Here is a 23,808-nt window from a genome sequence, read left to right on the forward strand (position 1 = left end):
GGTAGTGAAGAAAAACATCAAAACAACCGGCGTGACGTAGAAATGATTCTGTCACATGCTCATCCGTAATTCCGCATTGGTACACCTTGGAATGGGCTACAAACGTTTTTCTTCAAGAGTTAGTCTTTATTCAGTTGTGGGACATTTATAGACTGTTAGTTTTTTAAATAGAGTTATTAGTTTTGCAAAGGCTTAACAGTTAACCATGGAGGTCTCATTGTACTGGTCTCTTAATTATCCTCTAATGAAAAAGAGCGTGAAGCGAAAGCCGTGTTTTTAGTAAACCGTCTCAGTTAATTATCTGTTACATATCTCTGTATCTAGACGCGTTTCTCCCGTGTTGGTTTTATTAAGAGAAAATTTAATTAACTCATTTTATTACGTTCGGAAATTTGAATTTTTAATATAAAAAAGAAATCTTTGTTATTTACGGGCGGGTTAACTTTTATTTAAATATTATAATAACTTACGAATTTGTAAATTGCTTGGGTTTAATTGGCGATTATTTTGTTGGAAACGATAAATTTATCTTAACAGAGTTTTTAATTTGCAATGCTGTTGTTATCTTGCATGGTATCAATTCACTTAGGTACTCATTAAATAGAATATAAGAAGCGGATATAGTATAGATTTATGAATGAAGTACAGTCCCAAAAAACCTTAAGTTAAAAATACTTATGAGCTATTTTGAGATTGACCATTGATTATATTATTCTTTATTTTAAATGCATTCGATAAGCCACGGTATAGCTTAAAATAACAAAAGTACCATAAACATATACGTCTCTTGGAAAGCGCATGACAAAAGTCGATAAGTTAAAATATAAAATATATCTTAATACAAGATTATTAACTAAATAGCGATAAAGAAGTGTCGGCAAAACGGTTGTAAAGCAAATGTTAACAAATTGTATGTCAAGACAGGCATCGTTAAGCCGAATGTACGGAATTCGGAAAGCAGTCGCGTGCGCATCTCGCCGCGACGCACGGACGGACATTATCATAATTGATGAAAGCAGCGGTACCGCCTTCACGTACAGTACCGCTAAAAGATTTAGATTAAGATTTCCGATATTTCACTTAAATTATTGTCAAATGAAAACGTATAAATTATTTTTTCAAAGACTTTGATGTAGCTTTAGTTCGCCTCGTTTTTGAATTCGTACTCAAAAATGTATAGTTACGTCTCTTGCTTTATTGTTTCGAGTTCTAAAACGCTTATGTTCCATGTATATTTAAAAACGCATACAGAATTATGGCGTCGTAAAAATGTTTTAGAGCAAACGTTTATTTGCTTTCATACTATTGTGTAGGGATATTAAACGATTTCTTTTAGTTCTTCCGACATAGACTATGACAGACATAAACATAGACAAATTAATGTCTTAACAATCACAGTCGTTGAAATACAAATTAGCTTATTATAAAAAAAAATCTAGTGAATTATAAAACTTTCTAGAATTTTGTGATCCACACATTGTGATCATTTATTTATTTTTATTTATTTATTTATACTTTATTGTAAACCACATGATACAGATTAAAATATGTTACAAGAAAATTTTTGATATTATTGTAGAGTACAACTGGCGGCCTTATGGCTAAGTAGCCATTTCTTCCAGACAAATTTAGACTCTAAATTTTAGAGAAAGAAGGTTTTGAATCAGAATTCCTCGCGAAACATATAGCTTAGGGTTTTTAATCCAACGTATCGATCTACAGCATTTAGAGACTCAGGTAATTTCAACAGAGTCAGTACAAAATGCAGGCTCGGTTACCCACGAACTACATTAACACCAATCATCCAGTTGTTTGAGACGGCATAATTACAGGCACACGGGACTTAACAACTTAGATCCCACAGTTAGCAGCTCACAACAATGTAACTTCCGTTTACAATTCCAATGTCTATGGGCGGAGATGAGCACTTACCATTGGATGGGCCATTTATTTGTCTGCCCTCCTAGTATTTTATGCACCATTTGGTAAGACCATAAACAAACCTTAAGGCACAGTAAAGTATGAATTGACACAAAGACGTGAAATGAATGTTTTTATTGTTGCCGTCAAAATTTAAGCCTAAAAATTTCGTTAGAAAGTTGTTCTGCCTACTTTCATCTTCGTTATACCTTATGCTGGATCTCTTTTTATAAATATTAATATCTAATTGGATTCGCCGTTTCTCAAGTCAGGGTATTTTCTTTGCCGAACCACGGTAGTTTTTAACTCGACAATAAATACGTGTAATGCTAATTAAGGATATTGTATTGATTTTGTAGCGATTTGTATAGCTTTTAGCTTTTATATGTCATAATTCATTGTTTTGACTCCATAAAATGTACTTGGCGATAGGGCTTTGTGCAAGCCCGCCTGTGTAGGCACACTCATGAGATATTCTAACGCCAAACGGTTTGAAGATTGAGTAAGCCAGTAAATACAAGGGACATAACATGTTTGTTTCGCATATTTCTTACAGCGTCAATATAAATGTGTATTAGTATCACATTAAGCATACTAGTATATAATATTTTAGGTATTCATTACTCTATACAACCGCATTGAATGTTACAAAGGCATTCGCAGGATTGAAAGGTGAAGGTGATTAGGAGATCCTACCTATGTATAGCGTTCTGGCGTACTGATAAACACATGTTCTATCATAACTAATATAGAAGCACAATTAAAAGTTATTAATATTATAATATATATCTCTTTTGAATCTTAATATTTATTATTTAGGCATGTTCCTAATAAAGTCGTTTAATAAAAATAAATAAATAGACAAAAGTAAAATTATCGTTTTCCATATACTACTTTACATGAGTGAGGCGATCGATACAACGTCCAGTGTTGAAGGAAATTAATGATAACGATCCTTCATCGCAACCAGATGCTATTTCTTGTAATGCGAGAAGATTTAGGAAAGTGCCCGATAAGATAGCTCTAATGATGCGCAAACGCAGTTATTTTGCACATTTTTAGCTCATTAGCTTCGGAACAAAATATCATTCGAAATTGATTTGCAAGTGTTAATAATAAGAGCGTCAGTAGAGTTCATCGAACCTTAGATCTGAATACATTTGTGTGTTACGTTTTTGCCATTTCATTTATATCTTAAGCATTTATAGTTTGATATTTAAAAAATATTTTACTCTACTTACGGCTTAAGCGCGTTTTTCTGTCAGAATGTTAAGTTAATTACTTACTGTTGTAAATGTGGAGCAATAAATAACATGGTCTAAAGCTATATATTTTTAATTAATGGTTCGCACTGTTACGAATAAAATATACAGTTTAAAAAAAATCGACGAACGAAAATCTCTATACTGTTTGTTGTAACGCTAGGAATACTCTTTTTTATCTTTATTCTTGTAACACTCTTGTAACAACTCGTAGCTAAAATACGTTTAAAATCGAATGTTATTGAGTAGGGAATAAATCTAATAAAGTCATTTGAATCGAATCTAATAGAATTTCTCTGGGTCCCAAATGAGCATATGGGCGAATAGACACAGCTTTACACGGATTGCACATAAAATATATCAATTTTTTTTAATTGGTTAACGTTTATATCAGCAAATTATTAAATTTATTTCAAATGCAATTTACTTTCGTGACTTTTTCTTTTGATTCGTTTTTTTTTTATTCCAATTGGTACGCAGAGAACATGATCTTAACCTATTCCAATGGAAGTAGGAAAAAAAACTAACCTAAGATTTACATATTTCATGCGATTTGCTATTAACTGAGATATGTTGAGCTATATTGTGTTATTTATAATACAACACTATTGCACTTAAATAATTATTTCTGAATTTTCAAATGTTCTACTATAAACATATAAAGGAAATTTCCATTTTCTTATATGAGTAGGTAATACAATAGCGAGGAGAAATTGCATATATGTTTTTGGTCAATTAAATATGGTAAATTCAGAGATAACTAGACCGAAAATCTTTCACTACTAGAAAGCTAAGTTTAACGTTGTAATTTGCATTAACATAATAATTATGAATAGTCAAGCGAAGTTACGCCACGTCGTTAGTTTAAAAATAAAATACAACAAACGACAACTTTGTGATCACATAAACATTGTGAAGCGATTCGCTTCAATAGACATTTCGTATATAAATTTGTATGGATTATAATTTGACGAAGTTTTGCAATTTAACAAGATTACAGTAATTAATACAACCGATGTATTGTAGATATTCGTGTAAGATAACAGCTTGTTCAACATAAGTAACAAAAAACTTTATACAGTGCATTATATTGTTCGTATTAGATATTATTTTTTTCTTTTCTATCTAGACATAATTCCTTGTTAGAACCTAGGAAACTTTTTTGTAACGCCTAACTTAAAAAGATACTTAAGACTAAAACTTACACCAGAAGACGCAGCGCGTTTCGGACAAGGTTTTAGTATATAATATCATTATATAAGTAGCCGTATATCACAATTTCGCTCGCTTTTAATTGAGACTTTTGACGGGAAAGCGAATATTTCATTTTCGAGGTACGCATTCAACAAATTTAGACATATATTTATACATAGGAGTTATTAGTGACTGTTAAAGATACAAATCCAAATCGTTCCTCACACCATAAAAGAACAATAATATAGAATATTAACAGTTAAGTTTTACCGTTATGCTTTTAAAAAATAATAATCCATCGGTTAATATTCGATATAAAAAGAGAAGTAAGTATATAAACAAATATATAATTGTTAGTTTCAAGAAAATGCATTCAAAAATGTGTAAATTTTATTGTAAATCAGATTAATCAGATAGCCTGTTAGTAGCTGACGGTGAAAAGTACAGTTACTATCATAAAGCGCGTCAATGCTGATAAAATTATTGTCTAAATAGTCTCGTAGAAACGAGAGAGGGCGCCACCGAGTGGAACGAGATCCTAATTAAATCATTTAGAGCGTGAAACTCGCGCGCATTTATACATTACATTTTTTTCTTAAAGAGTATAAAACTGGTAATTGTATTACAAGTTGGCTGATACGAATAGCTTAAGATATGCTCTTTTGCACTTTATTAGAAATGCAAACGAGTTATTTTAGAAGGTATAAAACTATACAGTCTCTTTCGGCGCAGTTATTCGAAATGCCAAAATGAAAATTACCGTTACAATACATGCATTTTTCTAAAATTTTGTTTTAAAACTATAAATAATTAAATCTTAATAATTTAATTTTAATTATACCTAGTAATAAAACATATTTTATAGTTCACCATCTCGAAATATAACATATATAATCGTGATATTTTAAAAAATATTGCTATATGAATAATATTTTTTTGGCGTAGGACGATTTAAGTACATATATCTGGATATATCTGTGGTAATTATAAGGACAGATACCTAAATCCCTAATATAATAGATACCTAAATAGGTGCAATTGTTGAATTTCCAATTAAATTAGTTTATCAAATATTGATACATACATCTCGTACATATTGATATATGTTATTCATTTGATATACTTGTAAATATGGATAATATATTCATATATAATTAAAATCGCCAATGTGCAAATGTAAGATTTGCTTATTTTATCTAAGTTCTACACAAAAAGCTCACAGATTGTAAAAGTGAATTTAAACTCATTTGAACTTTGATGTGCGTACCTATCTATCGCTTGATCTCTTCGAGTATCTCTTTCTAATCATAATTGTTTAAAAAATTATGTGTTTAGTAGAAACACATAATTTGTTTAATTGGTTGCAATACAATGATTAACAATTGAGATATAATATACACATAATCTTAACGCAAGAATATTTTTTTGACAGTAATGTCTAATTTTGATGGTATTTGATAAACAGTCTTGGGTGAAAATTATTTTACCTACATTTTATTCCTATAAATTCATTTGTTTTCGAAATTGAAACGATACATTATACAAAATTTATTAACAATAAAATTTTAATAATTTACAAACAAACATTAAACAATATAAACGAAATAAATATATGCTTACCGTGTAAAATAGACAACACATACAAAAATAATCAATTATTTCAGAATGATCTTGCAATTGTAATTAAAATATATTGCTCAAGTCTTGGAAGCAATGATAAATTTCTGAACCTGTTTAAAATTTGACTGGTCTCTTTCATATATATTTTTTCTTAGGACATTATTTACATTTTTATAGGCATGTCAAGTATTTAATGATAAATAGCCAATAATACGATAAGGCATGTAATGTCGATTCCAACTAAGCAATTAAGCATTTACGTGTCCAGTTTATTTAAATATTTTATGTAGTTTTGGCACCACAATTTCACGTTGGCAGTTCCACAATATTCCACGTTATCGTAAACAGCTTCGATTTTCAGGTCTGGTAGCCCTAAACGTAACATCTTTGCCGTCATCATAATACATTAGATCAGCAAATCTTACACTGCAAAGTTTAGGGTAAATTTTAAAAATAAAATTCTAACAGAAATTCGAACTGAATTTCTGTTAGAATTTTATTTTTAAAATATAATAAATATATTTTAACGCTTTTTAATTAAAATACTAACACACTGACAGTGACATAATATGTCAATTGTCAGAACAGCACTAAATGACAAGTGACATCTTATAAATTAAACTTGTAATCGAAGATCAGAATAAGGTTATTTTTATTAAAATTATGCTATAGGTATTTCTATTCTAAAACAAGTAAAACATAACTGATAAAATGGCTTTTGCGCCAATACGTACGCACGTTATGCGCTTAATCGGACAAAGCGGTCATTATTCAACACTGCTGCAAAGGTCCATGGCATATAAGAGCGCTATTTCTTTGGAAACACTATATCCTAACAGTTCTCTTAAGCTGACTACACCTGCATTTGTAAGTATTAATTAAATAATCTCGGTAATAGTCTATATACTGACTAGGAGCAAGGAGCTAATTGTTTAAATTGTTTCAGACTCCAAATCCAGATGAAAAATTCTCAGGATATATACCGATCGATAAGTTGGATATCAAATATAGCGCTAGCTCGGGGCCCGGTGGGCAAAATGTGAACAAGGTTGGTGGGGATATTTATTCCTTGTTATTTTCTGTTGCTCTTTATCACTTTTTGGTTGTTGTGTAGTAAACTAAATATATTAAAATACACTAGATACTCAACTATCATTGAAATTATATTAGCTGCAAGCTATGTTACTTGCTTAAGCTCTCCCTTGGGTTTTCTGAGATGTTTTGTATGACAAAACAGTTAAAACTAATCATAATCAATTTATGTTTACATATCTAGTTTCTGACAAGCCTAGTTGTTATTTTATTACATTAACTTTTAACATGAAAGCAAATGCAAAAAGCAATGAAATTGATAATGAAGCTGATTAACATTCCAGGTCCATACTAAAGTGGATTTAAGGTTTAAAGTTGATGAGGCTGACTGGATCCCTAAAGAGATTAGAGAAAAAATGCTAGAGCTGGTAAGCTATGATTATCACAGACTATCCAAATGTTTTTATTTTTCATTATAAATATTTTTTTTTTGAATAGTTACACCAGATAGTCCTAATGTTCAAACTTAAACCTAACAGGAATTTAACACTTAAATGCATTCTGTTGTCTAAATAATTGTAGTAGGTTTGAAGAGATTTGAAATAATAATGGCTGTGATTTGTCAAGATAAATCAGAGTCATAAATTCCAAACTACAAAAACAGTTTTACTATGGATCAAATGTTATTTGATGATATTAATGTTCTTGATGATATTATTTTCAGCACAGCAAAAAGTTATCTAAAGAAGGATTCTTGATTTTGCGCTCAGATGTGACTCGGTCACAGCAGTTAAATCTGGCAGACTGCCTTCAAAAACTTAGAAATATAATAAGAGAAGCTTCAGTTACGAAGAAAGAAGCTTCTCCAGAGACCACTGAACGCATCAGACAGAGGTAATTAATATCTAATATCAATTGCACCGTAATATTAATTACTACTAGTTATATTCACCGATAGTACAGGATCGTAGCCTTACCACTTTCGTCGTCTTACCAAACGTCACTAAAATCTTATAATTAGAAGGTTCACAGTGCTACCATCCTGTGCTTCTGAAAGTAATAATCTTACTGTCTCCCATATTTATGAATATGATAATCTTTTTCGCAAATGATGAGAAATTTACCTCACATGTTTTATTATGTTATTGTATAAACATTATAAATAAAACATTTTTAATTCCAGGCATTTAAAGGCTTCTCGGCTGCGTGTTGCTATTAAACGTGAAGATGCTTTGAGGCGTGCTCAGAGACAGCCGCCCACTGTTGTAGACTTATGATTTTTTTATTAAATTGGGCATACATTTAAATACTAACTGGATTCAAATATCGACAGAATATTTTCCAAAATATTAAATTGCTATTAATATAAGTTTTCACTAATGATAACATTCAAAGTCAAAGTCAATAATCCTTATTCAATATGGAAGTGTTAAACTTGATTATTGATAGTCAAAAATCTACCAGTTACCAATTGAAACTACTTCCACTAAAAACTGCCGAAAACACTAACTACAAAGTAAATTTATAGCCAGTGTCACTTGGGATAATTGTTAAGTATTCTTACAATATATCTAAATCAGTTAAGCTTATAAGGAAACTTACATACACAAACTCTGACATAATACACTCCTCTTTTGGGCAGATTGACAGTAAAGAGATATTATGCAAATATTGCTGGCAATAAATATTTCGGTAAACTATTCTGCCGCTCACCATGAATTCAGATTGGTAGATACCATTTTGGAAAATATTTTTATCAAAATGGTGGCAACAGTTTTTGTAATTTAAATGTATTGTCAAAACGAGTTCTACATTCAATCAGGTCAAATGAATGGTCAGATTATAAAAACTTGTTTGAATTACAAAAAACTGTCGAAGTGTGCCCAATTTAAATTATAATAAGGTTTAATTAGTTTGTAGACTTATTAATAAAAATGAATAATTGTACTTATTGTTTTTTTTCTTTTCTTTATTTTTTTATTTATATGAATAGCATTGCATAGTATGAGTGTCAAAAAAATTGTGCTTGTACGTTTGTAATATATGGGGACGCTTATTTAAGCGCAGTGCAAGTTTTGTGTGTGTCTGTCCCACTAGTTTAGAGGCTACATATCTGCAAAGTGCACTCTGAATTTTGTGTCTAGTTCCTGACCGACGGACATTTTCAATTTAAGAATATATTTAAGTTTTGGTAAATGGTATTGACATGTTGACGATTAAGAAGGAACTATATGTAGTACCTATATTTTATGGCACCATTATTATCATGTTATAAATTATAATCACAGAATTTAATGTATCCTAAATTTCGTAGGAAATTGTAATAGTAACTTTTTATCTAGAATTAGTCTATGTTTAGTTGCGACTGTTGACTAGGGAGTCTGTTTATGATAAATTATATGAACTTACTAGACTAAAGAATATTATAATCGAGTAGCAACTTAAAGGTAAACTGTTACTTTAGGAAAAATAAGTTTTACAGGAGTGATGTCTCTTAATGTATGTGACACTATGTTTTTGGGGTCATAATATATACATTTATTACATTGGAGGTTATTTCAAGGTTAAATGTTTGTATGGGTGACATGTCTGAGTAAAACGTATGCTTAAGAATCGAATATAAATTAATTATTGAAATAAATTAAATGCACGGAGCTGTAGTCGAATTACGTCGGTACTTTTAAGAGGAACTTATGATTGTAGCGTGCTTTGCGAATCTTTAAAGGCACTCGAGCAATTGTGAGTAAAGTGACGTACAAACGTGTTCACAAATAGCAGTAGTTGATCGTTTTAGGTATTTACGTGTTGTAGTTAGAATTGAGTATTAAAATAAAAATTGTATTCATATTCCTTGTTTGTTTCATTATACATTGAAAATGAGATTTAGCTATAGACGATTTATTAGCAATTAGCAGCCTGTAAATTTTCCCATTGCTCCCACTGCTGGGATAAAGGCCTCCTCTCCCTTTGTGGAGAAGGTTTGGAGCATATTCCACCACGTTGCTTCAATGCGGGTTGGCGGAATTGTGAATTGAATTTGTGCAAGCCCGCCTGGGTAGGTACCACTCGCTCATCAAATATTCTATCGCTAAACAGCTACAGTTAGTAGTGTAACTACTACATAAGTAGGGATATAACATCTTAGCTCCCAAGGTTGATGGCGCATTGGTGTGATGTAAGGAACGAGTATTGTTTCTTACAGGGTCAATGTCTATGGGCAGTGGTGACCACTTTACAAAAAATAGTTATTCACTGTCACTTCTCCTACAGGATCATGAACATAAAAGCTAAACGCGACTTACATAACAAGTTAATATAGGTATAGAGATCAGAGAAGTTGAAAACTTTCTCTTTCATTGAAGGTGATTACAAGTTAATCTCAATGTTTATAAAACTTATAAATGACGTATTCCTTGCTTCCAGCTATTGAGCTTATTCTGGCAACACCATATGAAGCATAGTCGAATCTGTTACCATAGAAACGCTAAATAAACAACATAGTTAGTCAAGTCAATTTATACTACTTGCTAGATAAGATTGAATAGGGATATTTTGCAATAGAAATGTCGTACAGAGATTTGAGAAGTAAGTATTAGTACGTCATGTCCAATGGCAATTTAATTATTATTATACCGTTAAGATTTGTTGACCCTTTGTTGCTTAAGTTTTAAGTCCTGAAAGATTTTTTTAAACATATGATCATCAGTCTAGTATCGCTTCTTTTCCAGATTAGAACTCACGATATTAGGTAAAGATCCAGGCTTTCTATTCACTGGACCATATCAGCCTGATTTATATTTTATATTGTGTTGAAGAGCGTTACTATGTCTAGCTACAAATATTTTCAGATTTCAGCGAAGCAATGCGAGCGCTAGGCTTTCCTCGTCAAATATCTTTGGAAAGTTTCCGTAACCCTAATTGGGAGCTGGTAGAGTCCTGTTTGAGATGGCTTGCTGCGAGAATCGAACCAGATGCAACATTGGCTGGTGGGAAGGATTCAGTTGAACTACGGGTCGCTATGGTCACACACGCTACTGAACTGTTTGTTCGTAAACCTAATATGTATATTTCTTAATATGTAACGTGTTCATATAGTTCTAACCATAACTGTTTTTTTTTTCATTTCTTATTTTTAAGTTGAGTACCTAATCGGAACGATTTTTCTATGATTAAACTCTTTGATCTATTGTTTCTATTCTAGCACTCAAGAGCAAATCTTAAGCTCAACGGTAAAAAGATTTATGGGGCAGATGGATGGGCTGTGCGCGAACTTCTTAAAGTAGCAAATCTTCTACGTTCGGCTCTAGATACGCCAAACCAAGACGATCAACACAGTGACTCAAATCCATTAGTGTATGATATTAGTACCAGAGTAAGTATTCTATACATGAAATGTGGTTGTGTACCAACTTCGACGTTTTAATTCACTAACTTCAATATTGGCTTATGGTCAGGTCGGAGAAGTGAAGCAAGCTCGAGGATTGGCTACGGATATCACAGCTCAAGGAGCTTTTCTCTACGATCTATTGGCTAAGGAACCAGAAAATAAGGTACGCATAACTTATTTCCACATTTATTACCTGTACCTTAGCTATATATATATACGTTTAGGTAACAATACATAGAGACCCAGACAGACTTGCACAAAATGAAATTACTAAATCCTTATCTGGTAATGTAAAAGGTAAAAATTATCTTTTAACAGGAGCAACGCGACAAAGCACTATCCCGTCCTTTGGACATGTCCTCATTGGAAGCAGCTCTTAATCGTGCGGTGGAGTCAGTGGCCGGTCAGGTGGCCGCCGTCCGCGAGCAGATAGACAACGTGGCGTCCAGCGAGGCAGCGCTCGACGCCAAACTGGAGCGCCGCCGGGCGGAGCTACAGCGGGCGGAGAAGAGGTTGCATACCGTGCAAAAAATCAAGTAAGCAATCAATTATCCTAGGTACAATGAATCTGTATATCTATAAGAACTACTCAGTTTCTTGTCAGTTCTGCTCGGTATAATCTACATTTCGAACCGTTGCTAGCTATGATTCAATTTAACAGTTATAAATTAATACAGTTCTTTAAAATGACGATTCGAAAGTTCTCGTAAAATCGTTCTTGAATAAAGTATATTTTTAATTTGATTTTCCATATAATTTTGAATCTTTTGCAAGCAGGCAATATCATGAAGCACATATTTTAAACTTTGAAGAGTTCGTATTCTCTAAATCTCTTTTAATATAGCCTTGCCATTATGATCATACTTATAAGTCAAGCAGGAATCACATTTTATGATAAAATATATCAATTTTAGACCTGCATATCAAAGCGAGCTAACAGCCCTGGAAGGGGAAATAGAACAGCTGTGGGAGCAGTACGTGGTGCGATACCGCTGCGTGGAGGCGCTAAAACATCAGCTCAGTTTGTTAGAGACTGCTCAGGCTGAGGTTTGTCAGATGCATTAAGATAATTCTCAATATGAGGATAAAATAAAATTTGAATGAGCTCTAACCGCATTTTGTTTAAGGCAAAAGTTAATTTATTTCTTATTTATGCACTTATATTCTTATTTCAAATGAAACTATTAGATAATATATTGATAGTTTATGTATATGTATATTATGTTGTGTTAATTTTTGGTTTCTATAAGTAATATGAAATGTCATGAGATAACGGGTGTTAATTTAATATTAACAGGCTTTCTATAGATTGACCTTTAACTTTTCAATATCCCAGCAGTTTTTTTTTTATTTTCAGGCAGCGGAAGAACAACAAGCGGCGATAATGCAATTAATTCATAAATATGAAGCCGAAGACGTTCTCGGGAAACTCAGCGACTCTGGTTATTTTAGCTTCTTTTATATTTTCCTTGTTGTTAAGCCTTCGTGGATTATTCTCTCTGCAAAACAATACTTAGTATTGTTGTGCTCCAGTTTAAAAGGTAAGTGAGCCAGTGTTATGCCAGCCACCTAAGGGAAATAACGATAACATCTTAGCTCCTAAGGTTGGTGACGCATTGGCGATGTAAGGAATGGTTAAAATTGCTTACAACGCTAATGTCTATAGATGGTGGTTAACACTTATGACCACAAGGTGGCCAATTTGCTAGTCCATATAGTTTTATTGTAAAAATGATTGTTAACATATTTTATATTTCAGATGATATGGATTCCAGTGATGAAAGCAAGGAGCCTGCAAAGCAGCCGCGCCCAGCTACCAGACCTCGGACTAGGCTCCGAATCAAGACCGCTGGTAATTGATTTCCTCTATGTGCTTAAGTCCTTAATAGATGTTTCGAAATCTTATCATGCCCTGTACCGTAAAATACCGCGATCTTCTTGAGCGTCTCGAAAAATAAAATAGGATAGGACTCACTATTGGATGATATACTTCATAATATTATGCTTGGTAGTAATATTTTATAATAATTTTCATTTTGTAATAAATTATTGAACTACATAAGATTTCCCGTTTTTAAGGAACTGGTCCCGACGCAAGACACGCGTTTGGGAGCATGCAAGCTCGGGAGTCCCTCGAGGAATTGGACCGATCCAGCTCCGACACTGATCTGTCTGATGCGCAGATTTACGGTACATCCATTTTTAATTACTATCTATTCAAATATTATGAATGCGAAAATAACTTAAAGTATTTTAAAATATGGAAACTTTCTAAAAATGTTGTGATGCACTTGTTGGAAAATAACCCATAGTCGTCCCAAAGCACCTTAAAGTTAGCGGTACACAGACTGACCAACACTTAACAAACTCTTGTACTAATGTATAGTTATATCGATACAACAAATCTAGTATATAGTTCCTCTGGTTTGTAAGTTTGTTTGTGCCTTTTTTTAGTAAAAAGGCGAACCACAGAACTACAGTAAAGCACAGATGGCAAGTAACGGACACACCCCAAACGGACGTTGGACGTTTGTCTTGTGCCAGTTACACTGGCCCCCTCGCCCTTCCATTTGGCACACAACAATTGGACAGTATTTCCTAGTACCTACCGAATTCTTATGTTATAAATAAAAGTATAACACACGCGCGTGCGCAGGCGAGTCCGGCGGGCGCTGGTCGCGGCCGCGCCCCGCCGCGCGCCCCGCCACGCGCCCCGCCACGCGCACGCTGGCCGGCGTCGACGACTACGCCGACCTCGTGCACAGTGAGACCTCTACTAGATATTCTATCACTTTATACGTACACATTTCGATTAGATTTTGTTATAATCTTATAAGATATAACTATCAATCACATCATTTAACTAACCTCGAAACCTAATAACGAATTGTGATCCATTAAAATATTGTCGTAAGTACGTAAGTTTAACTAAATAGTTTAGTAGTAAATGTATCAAGAAACAACGTAGGTACTTAATTTTGTGTGTGTACGTGATTTAATAGAAAGTGTTTGCCTAAAATAAATACTACGTATTAATAAGACTCAAGGTACAAGAGGTAGCCAACAGTAATGTCTATGTACAGGAGAAGAAGACGGGGAAGGTTCAGAGGGTTCCCTGGGCAGCTCCTCTGAAAGTGAACTGAGGCTGACGAGCGCTCACCCAGGCAGGACGTCGGCGCTCAGCGATAACGAGTTTTAATGTAACTCTACTTAATAAATAAAGCTATTTATTAAATATGTGCTTATTATATACAAATAAAGTCAACAAAAAGAAAAAATATTCATTAGGAAACTTTGTTTTTTAACGGCCGCGGCGATTACTCTATTTAAATTAAGTTATGAAATAAAAGAAAACATTATTAACAATATATTTATTTACTTTACAAACAGTAAATTTTACATTAAATAATTGGTGTCCTCTATATACAGATAATAATAACTAGTATCGAAGGACTAAATGTAATCATCTAGACTTACATTGTAATTGTAAATTATAAACAGACTAAATATTATAAAAAAGTTTCTCCTCCAATTAATAATTATCCAATATTTTGATAATAAAGTATATAACATAGAAAAGATCTATTTACCTACGTAAGTATATAAAACTAAAAATATATTTACAATGAAACTTCACTTATATAGCTAATTAATCTCAGTAAAATACGCGACTCGCTCAAAAAAGTTACGTTACTCCAGAAACGTATTGTGTTGTCGAAATAACGAAAGTGGTAACGAAAACAAATGAATAATAATGATCGATACATTACACTAAGAGTTATTTTAAGATCTAAATTAAATAATGCAAATTGAGCAAATTTAGATGTGTTAGCTATTTACAAACCAATTATGTCGTTTTCGACGAGAATTTGGCACCGGTTAGGTACATTGGACTTGAGTTCAAATATACATTTTATTCTAACTTACGCTATATGCAGATATAAAACATTTTATGTTAATGGTGGTCGAGGTTTATAATCTATTAGGAAAATTAAGAATCAAAATTATATAAGATGTAAATGTTTTTTTAATTATAATCAGTAAGTACAAGTACTCCGTGTCAGAAGAGATTTAATTTGATATATCACGTATACGAACTAGAAATAATTTTCGAGAGAATAATGACCGTAGTCAAATTATTTTTGTAATTTTTTTTTGCCAACAAGTCATGTCAAGGCATGACATTAAACGTCTTATTTATTTATTTTTTACTTCTAATTGTTCAAGTAGGTTTATCTTAGTGATATAATGTTTTACATCTACGTAAATAACTATAACTAAATAAAAAGAACTTAAAGTATGGAATAACACAGATATTTGACGATAAAGAACAAATTTACATTACAAATTTAGGTTAGTAAGGGTGGGTTAATTACGGTGATCAAAACATCTTATCCATAAAACCCAAAAATTAAAATTACTGTTACTTTTAGGTTAAAAATTAAATACAGAATACCTTTATTAATTTAGAATAAGTTTTTACTTTTACGTCACTATTAAAATTACGAATTTTTATTTATTTTAACATGAACAAAAGATATATAATTACTACAGATAAAATAAGCCATAGGTACGTATACGTTTAGAAGGAATCAAATTGAATATTTGTGTAATGTATTATAAAAAAATAAATAAAACGAAACTAGTTATTGTTGTGCGTGAGTTAGTAAGTTACGTTTGAGTGTGTTAGTAAGTCATAAAACTAAAGTCATAAAGCTATCCCGTTTAGTTTGGTACCATACTCTTAATTAATGTGTTAACTTATCAAATATTTATATCATTACTATACTTCTCTACACTGTAAGCTCGTGTTGATATACAAGAGAAATAAAACTTATAAATATCGTATAAAACTATAAAATAAATAAAAAAATTAAAAGAAATATACTTTTGTTTTGCTCGATATTAAGAAAATATTTACAACTTATAATTTAATAATTATAATAATTAATTTTTGCCTCAATTTTAAATAAAAAGATAGTTAATATTGTATTAAAATTTCTATACGGAGTTATTTAATTCTAAGCCACGACTTCAGTCTGCTGTCAAACTGTCAAGTTAATATGGCTAGTAGGTACATATAGCCTATTCCAATCGGAGGAGTAGAGATAAACAAACCTTATACACATAATACACATACCATGCGATTTGTAAATAACAGCTGTATTGTGCATTGTAAATAGTGTCTTTATTTATAATCTAACTTTACTACTTGAAATCGCTTTAATTTTACTTCTAAAATTCTAATAACAACGTCATCGGCATTCAAGACGTATTTTTCCACAAATCCACAATTAATACTCCATATTATTTAAGATCCCGACTAATTCAAGATCGAATCTGTTTATTTATCTTTACTCCTCCTGCCATTGAAATCGACTATAAATATTTTGTTGCTTTTGCTATTACATTTAGTCAGGAGTAATAAGTTTTTATAAGTTGCTTATATTAATTTTAACATAGTCCGTATATTATGTAATTGCGGTTACAGGTCACACACGAAGCCTCTAATTTAGCGGATTTAATTTTATTAACGGAACAAATAAGCTTTTGTTGGTAGCAAGCAATAGTACCAAATTTCTGGTCATGTCAAACGTTCTGGCAGCTCTAGTTCATAGCACGAATACGTAGATAGAAGATTGTGTGAGTCACGTTTGTGTGTCTGTGTGTATGTGCTAGTGCGAGTGGTGCGAGTGCGAGGAGTCGGTGGCTGTGCTCGCAAGCGAGTCGTGCTGCTCCGCCGCGTGCCGGCTCTCGTCGCACACTGCGATGAACTGCTCCGCGTACGCTCTGCGAGATCATGAATATTATGTATTATTATATACTGTCCATCTCGTTCTGAGTGAATATAAAATACATAGTTATATTTCAATACCAAAACTATCGACTGGTTTACATGGTACTTAGCCTATAAGTAAATTCAATATAAATCCTCACCTATCCAGTCCCGTGTAAGTTCTCTTCAAGTCGTCCAGGGATGGATGCTCTCTGTCAGCGCGTCGCTTGCGGTGGATGCGCTCCAGGGACCGAGTTAGTTGCGCGTCCTCTCGGCGGCCGCGACGCGTGCGGCGCTCGGTGCGCACCGCGCGGGGCGAGCGACGTCGCCGTACTCGCTGGAAGCACGTTTCATTTATAAAATACATATAGCTCTTGTCTACGACTACGTTTATTGTATTCACTTTGTTCAAATGTCTCGTGCGCCACCTGTTGTGAAATATTCGTACTCATTCAGAATTCTACGTAATCTTAACCTAACTGAATATAACCAAAGTTAAATCTGAATGTTATAGACACAATACGGGATAAATAAATAAACATAATTTTTATTGATGGCCATGGGTATACATATAAAATACGTATGTAAAACCCTATTTAATCTCGATTTTCACACTACTCATCCATCACGGTTTTAATTGTTTTTTTAATTGGAATTAACTATACTCACCGCATCTGGCACGGGATAGTAAAGGGGTGGCGCGTAGGGCGCTGGCGGTAGCGGCAGTGTCGCATACCTCTGAGGTACCATCATGCTCACGGGAACCCGTCCGAGCTGGAGATAATCAAATATTACATCATTAGGACATACAATACAATATCTTAAGCTGAAATAAACTATATGTAAGTAGGATAATATAAAAACTTTTGAATCACCGTGGTATAGGTTTCAATGTAATGTAAAGCTATAGCAAAATATATTTGAATTCGTTAATTTATTATATATTTATGTTTTACAGTAATTACGTATTCAACACGTACGGTAATTCGTATTTTTTTTTATTATATTATGATTTTTTGTTTCAAGTATAAGTTAAGTCTACTAATTCATATGATCAAACAAATTACATTAGCATCGTCAAAATTGTACAATTAATAAACGTCTTTCATGAATTTATTGCTATTTAAACATTATATACTTTGAAAGTTAGAATTAAAATAATTATTTAACGATTCATCATAATTGTCTGTAGGCGTTATAACATTATCATATAAAGATATAAAGTCGTGCGTCTATATGTAAGATAAACGATTCGGTCACGGCTAGCGTGAGCTGATGCCAGGACGATGGAATGCAGGCGTTCACTCCTCACTTCCTGATTCAGTCGACACTCGACACACTGACTGACAAAAAACGTCTTACTAACATACATTTGAATAATGTTGTTTCTGTTTTTTTTAATAGAAAAACATGTTTTATAGTAGGTATTTATTTTAGAAACTTAACGAATTCGGCATTAGAATTTGTTCATTTCTCTTGATACATTTGTTTTTTTTTTTTTGGTTATATTTTTGCACTTTGGCAGACGAGCAAAGGCCTTCGTCCATTGATAGTGTCCTTAAAAGAAATACCCTCTTCTTATGCCTATCTATATGGTGTGCCTGATTTACTTTAATTACACTGGCTCACTCATTTTTTACACCGTTACAAAATGATACAGAGTCGTGAGGCTTGGTAGTAGAAAAATTTGTGAGCGGGACTGTTCATATCTGTCAATTTTTAAATTAGGAAATGTTATTTTATTTAATAATTAATCCTGTTATTATTTATTTAGAAAAAAGTAAATTGGATACGTCAATTATAAAATTTAATAACATTTCAAAATTTATGCTCACAGATAACATTTTGATTATTAGATTTAACATAGATACTATAAGATTAATACATTTCCGCGAATGGTTGAGGTATTTCGTTTTTTTTTTATATATATTCAAACTATGTCAAATTTTCGAATTGAATACGGATTGACTTTTTTTAGTCGACTTAGCTAAACGGAGTTGTATTTTCACCGTATAATCAGAAAGTAGTTTTTAATATCCATTTTAAGAAGCTCTTAAAACATATTTTTAAATAAAAAATTGTACGATCTTTTCGCCCTGTACTATGTTATGGCCATGATATTTATGTTTTAGTAAATGGCGGTGAGTGAACAAGTTCGTACAGAAGTTAAGAATCAGAAGAACTAGCACCTAAACGTCGTAATCTTGACAATATAGGTAACATTATAATCCACAAGCTCCGAGTTTATAATATGTCACTAAAACTCAAATATTGCAGACGTTATCCGCCATATTGTCAAACTTGTTAGTGCGATTGTGTATGAAGTAGAGCAAAGTAAATCTTAGTCTAGATTTGTGCTACTTTTCAAATATCTATCTATACAAATAAAATTGTACATGACATATAATTACTAATATATATGCATCGCTAATCTTGTATGTTCTTCGTAATTATTTTTACGTATTTTAATAAAACGCAGGTAATAGATTTTCAGATCAATTAGTCAGATATTTCTATTCTATTTATACGAAGTCGCAGAGATGAGTTCTTTACGTAACACGAAGATGTTTATTTACATTTAGTTGCAAATAACACGAATGAATCAATTGCTGTCGCGAATAGTGATCTATAAGATACGGCGGCTTGGAATGCGGCTCACCTCTCGCTTTTGCGTTTGTGTTTAACCCAATATAGATTGAAAACAGCACATATTTATACCATAATAATAATAGATATGTTGACATGATAGGCTTTCGAAGGATTGCTATTCGTTCTTTGAAATATAATATATCTATATTTAGTCGACTGTAATGTATGACATGTTTGGTTAAAGTTTTCTTGGCATTTTTTGAATTAAGAACTTAGTTAGACTTACTTTCATATCAAAGATACTTAGAAGACTCTCGAATCAAAATCAAATCAAATATATTTATTGTAAATACATCAAATCACATACATTAAAGAGGCCCTGTACCCCTAAACTAGGAGAACCCGTATCTTAGGGGCCAGTGACTTCCCAATCAGTGTTTACATTTATTTGACTTATTATTAAGTTTTAACTTTTGATTAAATATATTATGATAGTACAAAGAAAGATAAAAAAAAAAGAATACAATACTCAGATGTAATAGTAAAATGTCAGACCTCTTTTTTAAGTTTGATTGCAATAAAATCGATTCTTGGAATGTATAATTAGATTAATATACATTGAAAGATTTATTGAACTGTAATTCTATATGTAAATTAAATTTTATATGTAAATAATTCTCTGCATATTTTGAATACAACAACATATCAACGATTGATCAATGAGGCAAGCGGTTGAACTGAACTACCTTGATACACTTGTCGTTGCGCTGTTCGCGGCGATCTATCATGCGCGAGAGCAGCTCCGAGTTTTGTAATGTTTGAACGCTGCGAATACGACACAAATAAACAATATACCGATGGCAAAATATTACGCCTCATTTATTTTAGTTTATGAACAAAATTTACTCGAACGTTTTTTTTCGTTCGTTTAAGTTCGTTGACAAGTTTTTTTTTTTTTTCATTACATTTGTTTTTTATTTTTATTTACAACTACGAATAATGTGGATGCATATACTCTATTCCAAACATAAGAGGAGAAAAGCCAAATAAAACATTTGACAACAGACGGACACAATATATTTAGTCGAGACCTTTGATTTCACATTAAATTTACATTATCAGCCTGTAAATTTCCCATTGTTGGGCTAAGGCATCCTCTCCCTTTAAGGAGAAGGTTTGGAGCATATTCCAACACGGGTTGCTCCAATGAGGGTTGATGGAATACGCTTGTGGCAGAATTTCGTTGAAATTAGACTCATGCAGGTTTCCTCACGATGTTTTCCTTGTGTTCACCCCGAGCACGAGATGAATTATAAACACAAATGAAGCGCATGAAAATTCAGTGGTACTTGCCTGGGTTTGAACCCAAAATCATCGATTAAAATGCACGGATTCTAATCACTAAGCCTTCTCGGCTCAGACCTTGATTAATCTTCGAAAATTTCGATAACAGTTTCGTCGACTATGGATTCCTCACTCACTCACATTCACTATGGATTTGCAAAAAAAAAAAACGTTCTGAACGTCGACGAAACTGTTATCGAAATTTTCGAAGTCAAATTAAAATGGAAATAAATAGTTAAGTGTAAAAGTGTTGTATTATGAATAAAAATATATTAATTATAAACTCTTAGTAGTGCACAACATAGCTGAGTTATTAGCAAATCGCATGAAATACGTAAATCTAATGTTTGCCTTTATTCCTACTTCTATTGGAATAGGCTATTCTCCAATTATATTAATTATTTAATGTAATACTTGGTGGTAAGACTGTCCAATCCCGTGGCAACCCCCAGTCACCATATGTTCTACCACTAAGCAGTGTTACTTATTATTGTTGTGTTCCGGTTTGTGGTTTAGGTTTCAATGTGTATTTATAAATTATACTACTACTAATTATTATTATTTATTTAATTATTTATATTTATATGAATTTAGATCATAGAGAAGGAACTCGAAGTGACGAATAGCTTCACTTAATTTAAGGCAATAATTGCGTACAGAGTACATTTTATAATTACCTACATAGAATGTACATTCCGTTGTCTCAATGAGTTGGAGCTCCAAGTTCGCGCGGAGTGCGGACTAAGTCGCGTTCAAAAGTAAATGAATTAAAGAGTGTGTCGTGGGAGAATAAATTAACGAATTAAGATTGCCTCACTCAATTATCTGATGCAGTTGACACAAGATCTCGGTAAGTAGGTTTACAAAAATAAATTAGATTACTGAAATGGTCTTTAAGCTCTTCTTTTGAATTAAACATTGCTTAATACTGCTGCTTACAAAACAGTAATGGCGCTTAACTATTCCTCCTGACAATAGTTTAATTACAACACTCAAAATATATAAATAAATTTATATTTAATTTTTTTTCTTTGAGTTTCTTGTTTCTAATAATGATGAGACACACATCATCACATTTTGTCGCAAAATTAAATCAATATTTAATATAATATGCGACTTTCAAAGTAATCATGAAATGTCGGCTTTATTAAAAAACTAGTTGTTGCCCGCGTCTTCTCTCACGTTTTAGGGGTTAGTTGTCATGTGTTAGGCAAAAATGGCACTCAGGCCATTTCCTATGTCCTTCTTCGGAGTTCAAATTTGCTTCATACCAATTTCATCAACTTGGGTTAATTGGTTGGGCAGTGAAAGAGCGATAAACAGACAGACAGGCAGATTTACTTTCATATTTATAATATTAGTATAGAATTATAGATTAAAGAAAAATAATGTGTAGAAATTTTGTAAGCTGAAGCAAGAGGTTACACCAAAAAGAGCGTCATTCATTTATTTATTTTAGATAATAGCAAACCTTGAGAATTTAACGATCGCCTCCGGGTCATTTATTTCAATATATTTTATTTACACTCTAAGTGTCTCGCCTTAGAGTATTTACCAGTTAGCAAATACTTCAAACAAGTCGTCAATTTCATCGTGAAATGTTCATGTGAATTCCTATCTCGGGACGTGTCTCGCTTTGCAATTACGTATTGCACCGGCTCAGCTTTTACTCTTATCGGAATACATGTCAACAACTTGCTTCACTAGTCGTCGCTTGTTGAATTGTTTATTGCAAGATTTATTGTTTTAATAACAACACAGGAGATATTCATTTTTACTCCAGAATAAAAAGGTACAAATATTTTAAACTAAGAATACTTATCGTTCTTATATATTTATTAATTTAATGTTTGCTTATTATACGTAAAAAATAAGTTAAGTAACGTTCATATCACACAGATGCACAAAGACCGCTCAAGGAAAATGTTTTTATAAGCGAAATCATTCTCTTTCTCGACTGATGCTTGATAGTGAGTGTACGAGGACAGGTTTCCTCACGCTGTTCTGTCTAACTATTGAGCAGGAGATGGATTAAAAATGATTAAAATCTTTGTGTTTCTTGCCATTTTGGCTTTTATTCTAAACCACATAACCAGGTCACATATAAAAAGGTACATTGAATGATTACCGAAAATAAAACTTTTACTATATAATATAATAAATATTAATAATATATTTTTGTAGTTTATAAAAAAATTAATAGGGAAATCTTTGTCTGGCAAGGAGAATTAATAACGATCTGTCAAAATCATTGATTCACACATTTTTTCACTCGACTACAAATAACGCCGCTTTATTTACATAGAAATATACAAAAATCGGAACACGGAACTGTCGATCGCCATTACACAGTTCAACAGTCTGGTGGTGTTTTGAACGTGGTGTTTAGAACCTCTGTCATAAATTCTAAATATCTATGAGGAATATTTATGTATATTACTGGAGTCTTTTTTATTCGATATAAACCAAAAATCATAGTAAGAGATGAATTTGAAGTTTTGGGTAAAATAAAAACGGCAATCTATCGTCATTTTATCGCACGTTGTAGTGAGAAAGCCTAACGCCCGAGTTCGATTTGGTACGTGAGTGACGGGTCAGGCCGGTCAGGTCTCACAGGCGACCGGAGGTGAAAACCTGTGATTTATGGAGAGCTTGTTTGAGAATAATAACGCGATATGTCTGCT

General features: G+C 32.5%; 3 protein-coding genes across 3 annotated transcripts in view; 2 read left to right on the top strand and 1 right to left on the bottom strand.

Annotated features, from left to right (window-relative positions):
• Positions 1–6,612: 6,612 nt before the first annotated feature.
• On the top strand, positions 6,613–8,979 carry LOC125065728 (peptidyl-tRNA hydrolase ICT1, mitochondrial). Its single transcript, XM_047673514.1, has 5 exons — positions 6,613–6,863; positions 6,943–7,044; positions 7,373–7,456; positions 7,753–7,922; positions 8,212–8,979. The coding sequence occupies exons 1-5, from the start codon at positions 6,708–6,710 to the stop codon at positions 8,303–8,305; spliced, it is 606 nt and encodes a 201-aa protein (XP_047529470.1). The 5' UTR covers positions 6,613–6,707; the 3' UTR covers positions 8,306–8,979.
• Positions 8,980–10,890: 1,911 nt separating this feature from the next.
• Positions 10,891–14,614, top strand: LOC125065995 (clusterin-associated protein 1). Its single transcript, XM_047673868.1, has 10 exons — positions 10,891–11,073; positions 11,230–11,400; positions 11,483–11,578; positions 11,734–11,951; positions 12,330–12,462; positions 12,773–12,857; positions 13,175–13,267; positions 13,495–13,605; positions 14,072–14,179; positions 14,499–14,614. The coding sequence occupies exons 1-10, from the start codon at positions 10,891–10,893 to the stop codon at positions 14,612–14,614; spliced, it is 1,314 nt and encodes a 437-aa protein (XP_047529824.1).
• A 1,314-nt stretch (positions 14,615–15,928) lies between these two features.
• LOC125065994 overlaps positions 15,929–23,808 on the bottom strand; it is a 53,101-nt gene continuing 45,221 nt past the window's right edge. Inside the window, exons 5-7 of the mRNA XM_047673867.1 lie at positions 17,861–17,965; positions 17,353–17,528; positions 15,929–17,205 (exon numbers count right to left, since the gene is read on the bottom strand). Coding sequence (XP_047529823.1) covers positions 17,091–17,205; positions 17,353–17,528; positions 17,861–17,965 — 396 coding nt within the window. The 3' untranslated portion in view covers positions 15,929–17,090. The remainder of the gene's footprint in view (positions 17,206–17,352; positions 17,529–17,860; positions 17,966–23,808) is intronic.

The sequence above is a fragment of the Vanessa atalanta genome, chromosome 8, assembly GCF_905147765.1.
Source record: "Vanessa atalanta chromosome 8, ilVanAtal1.2, whole genome shotgun sequence".
Taxonomy (NCBI): Eukaryota; Metazoa; Arthropoda; class Insecta; order Lepidoptera; family Nymphalidae; genus Vanessa; species Vanessa atalanta.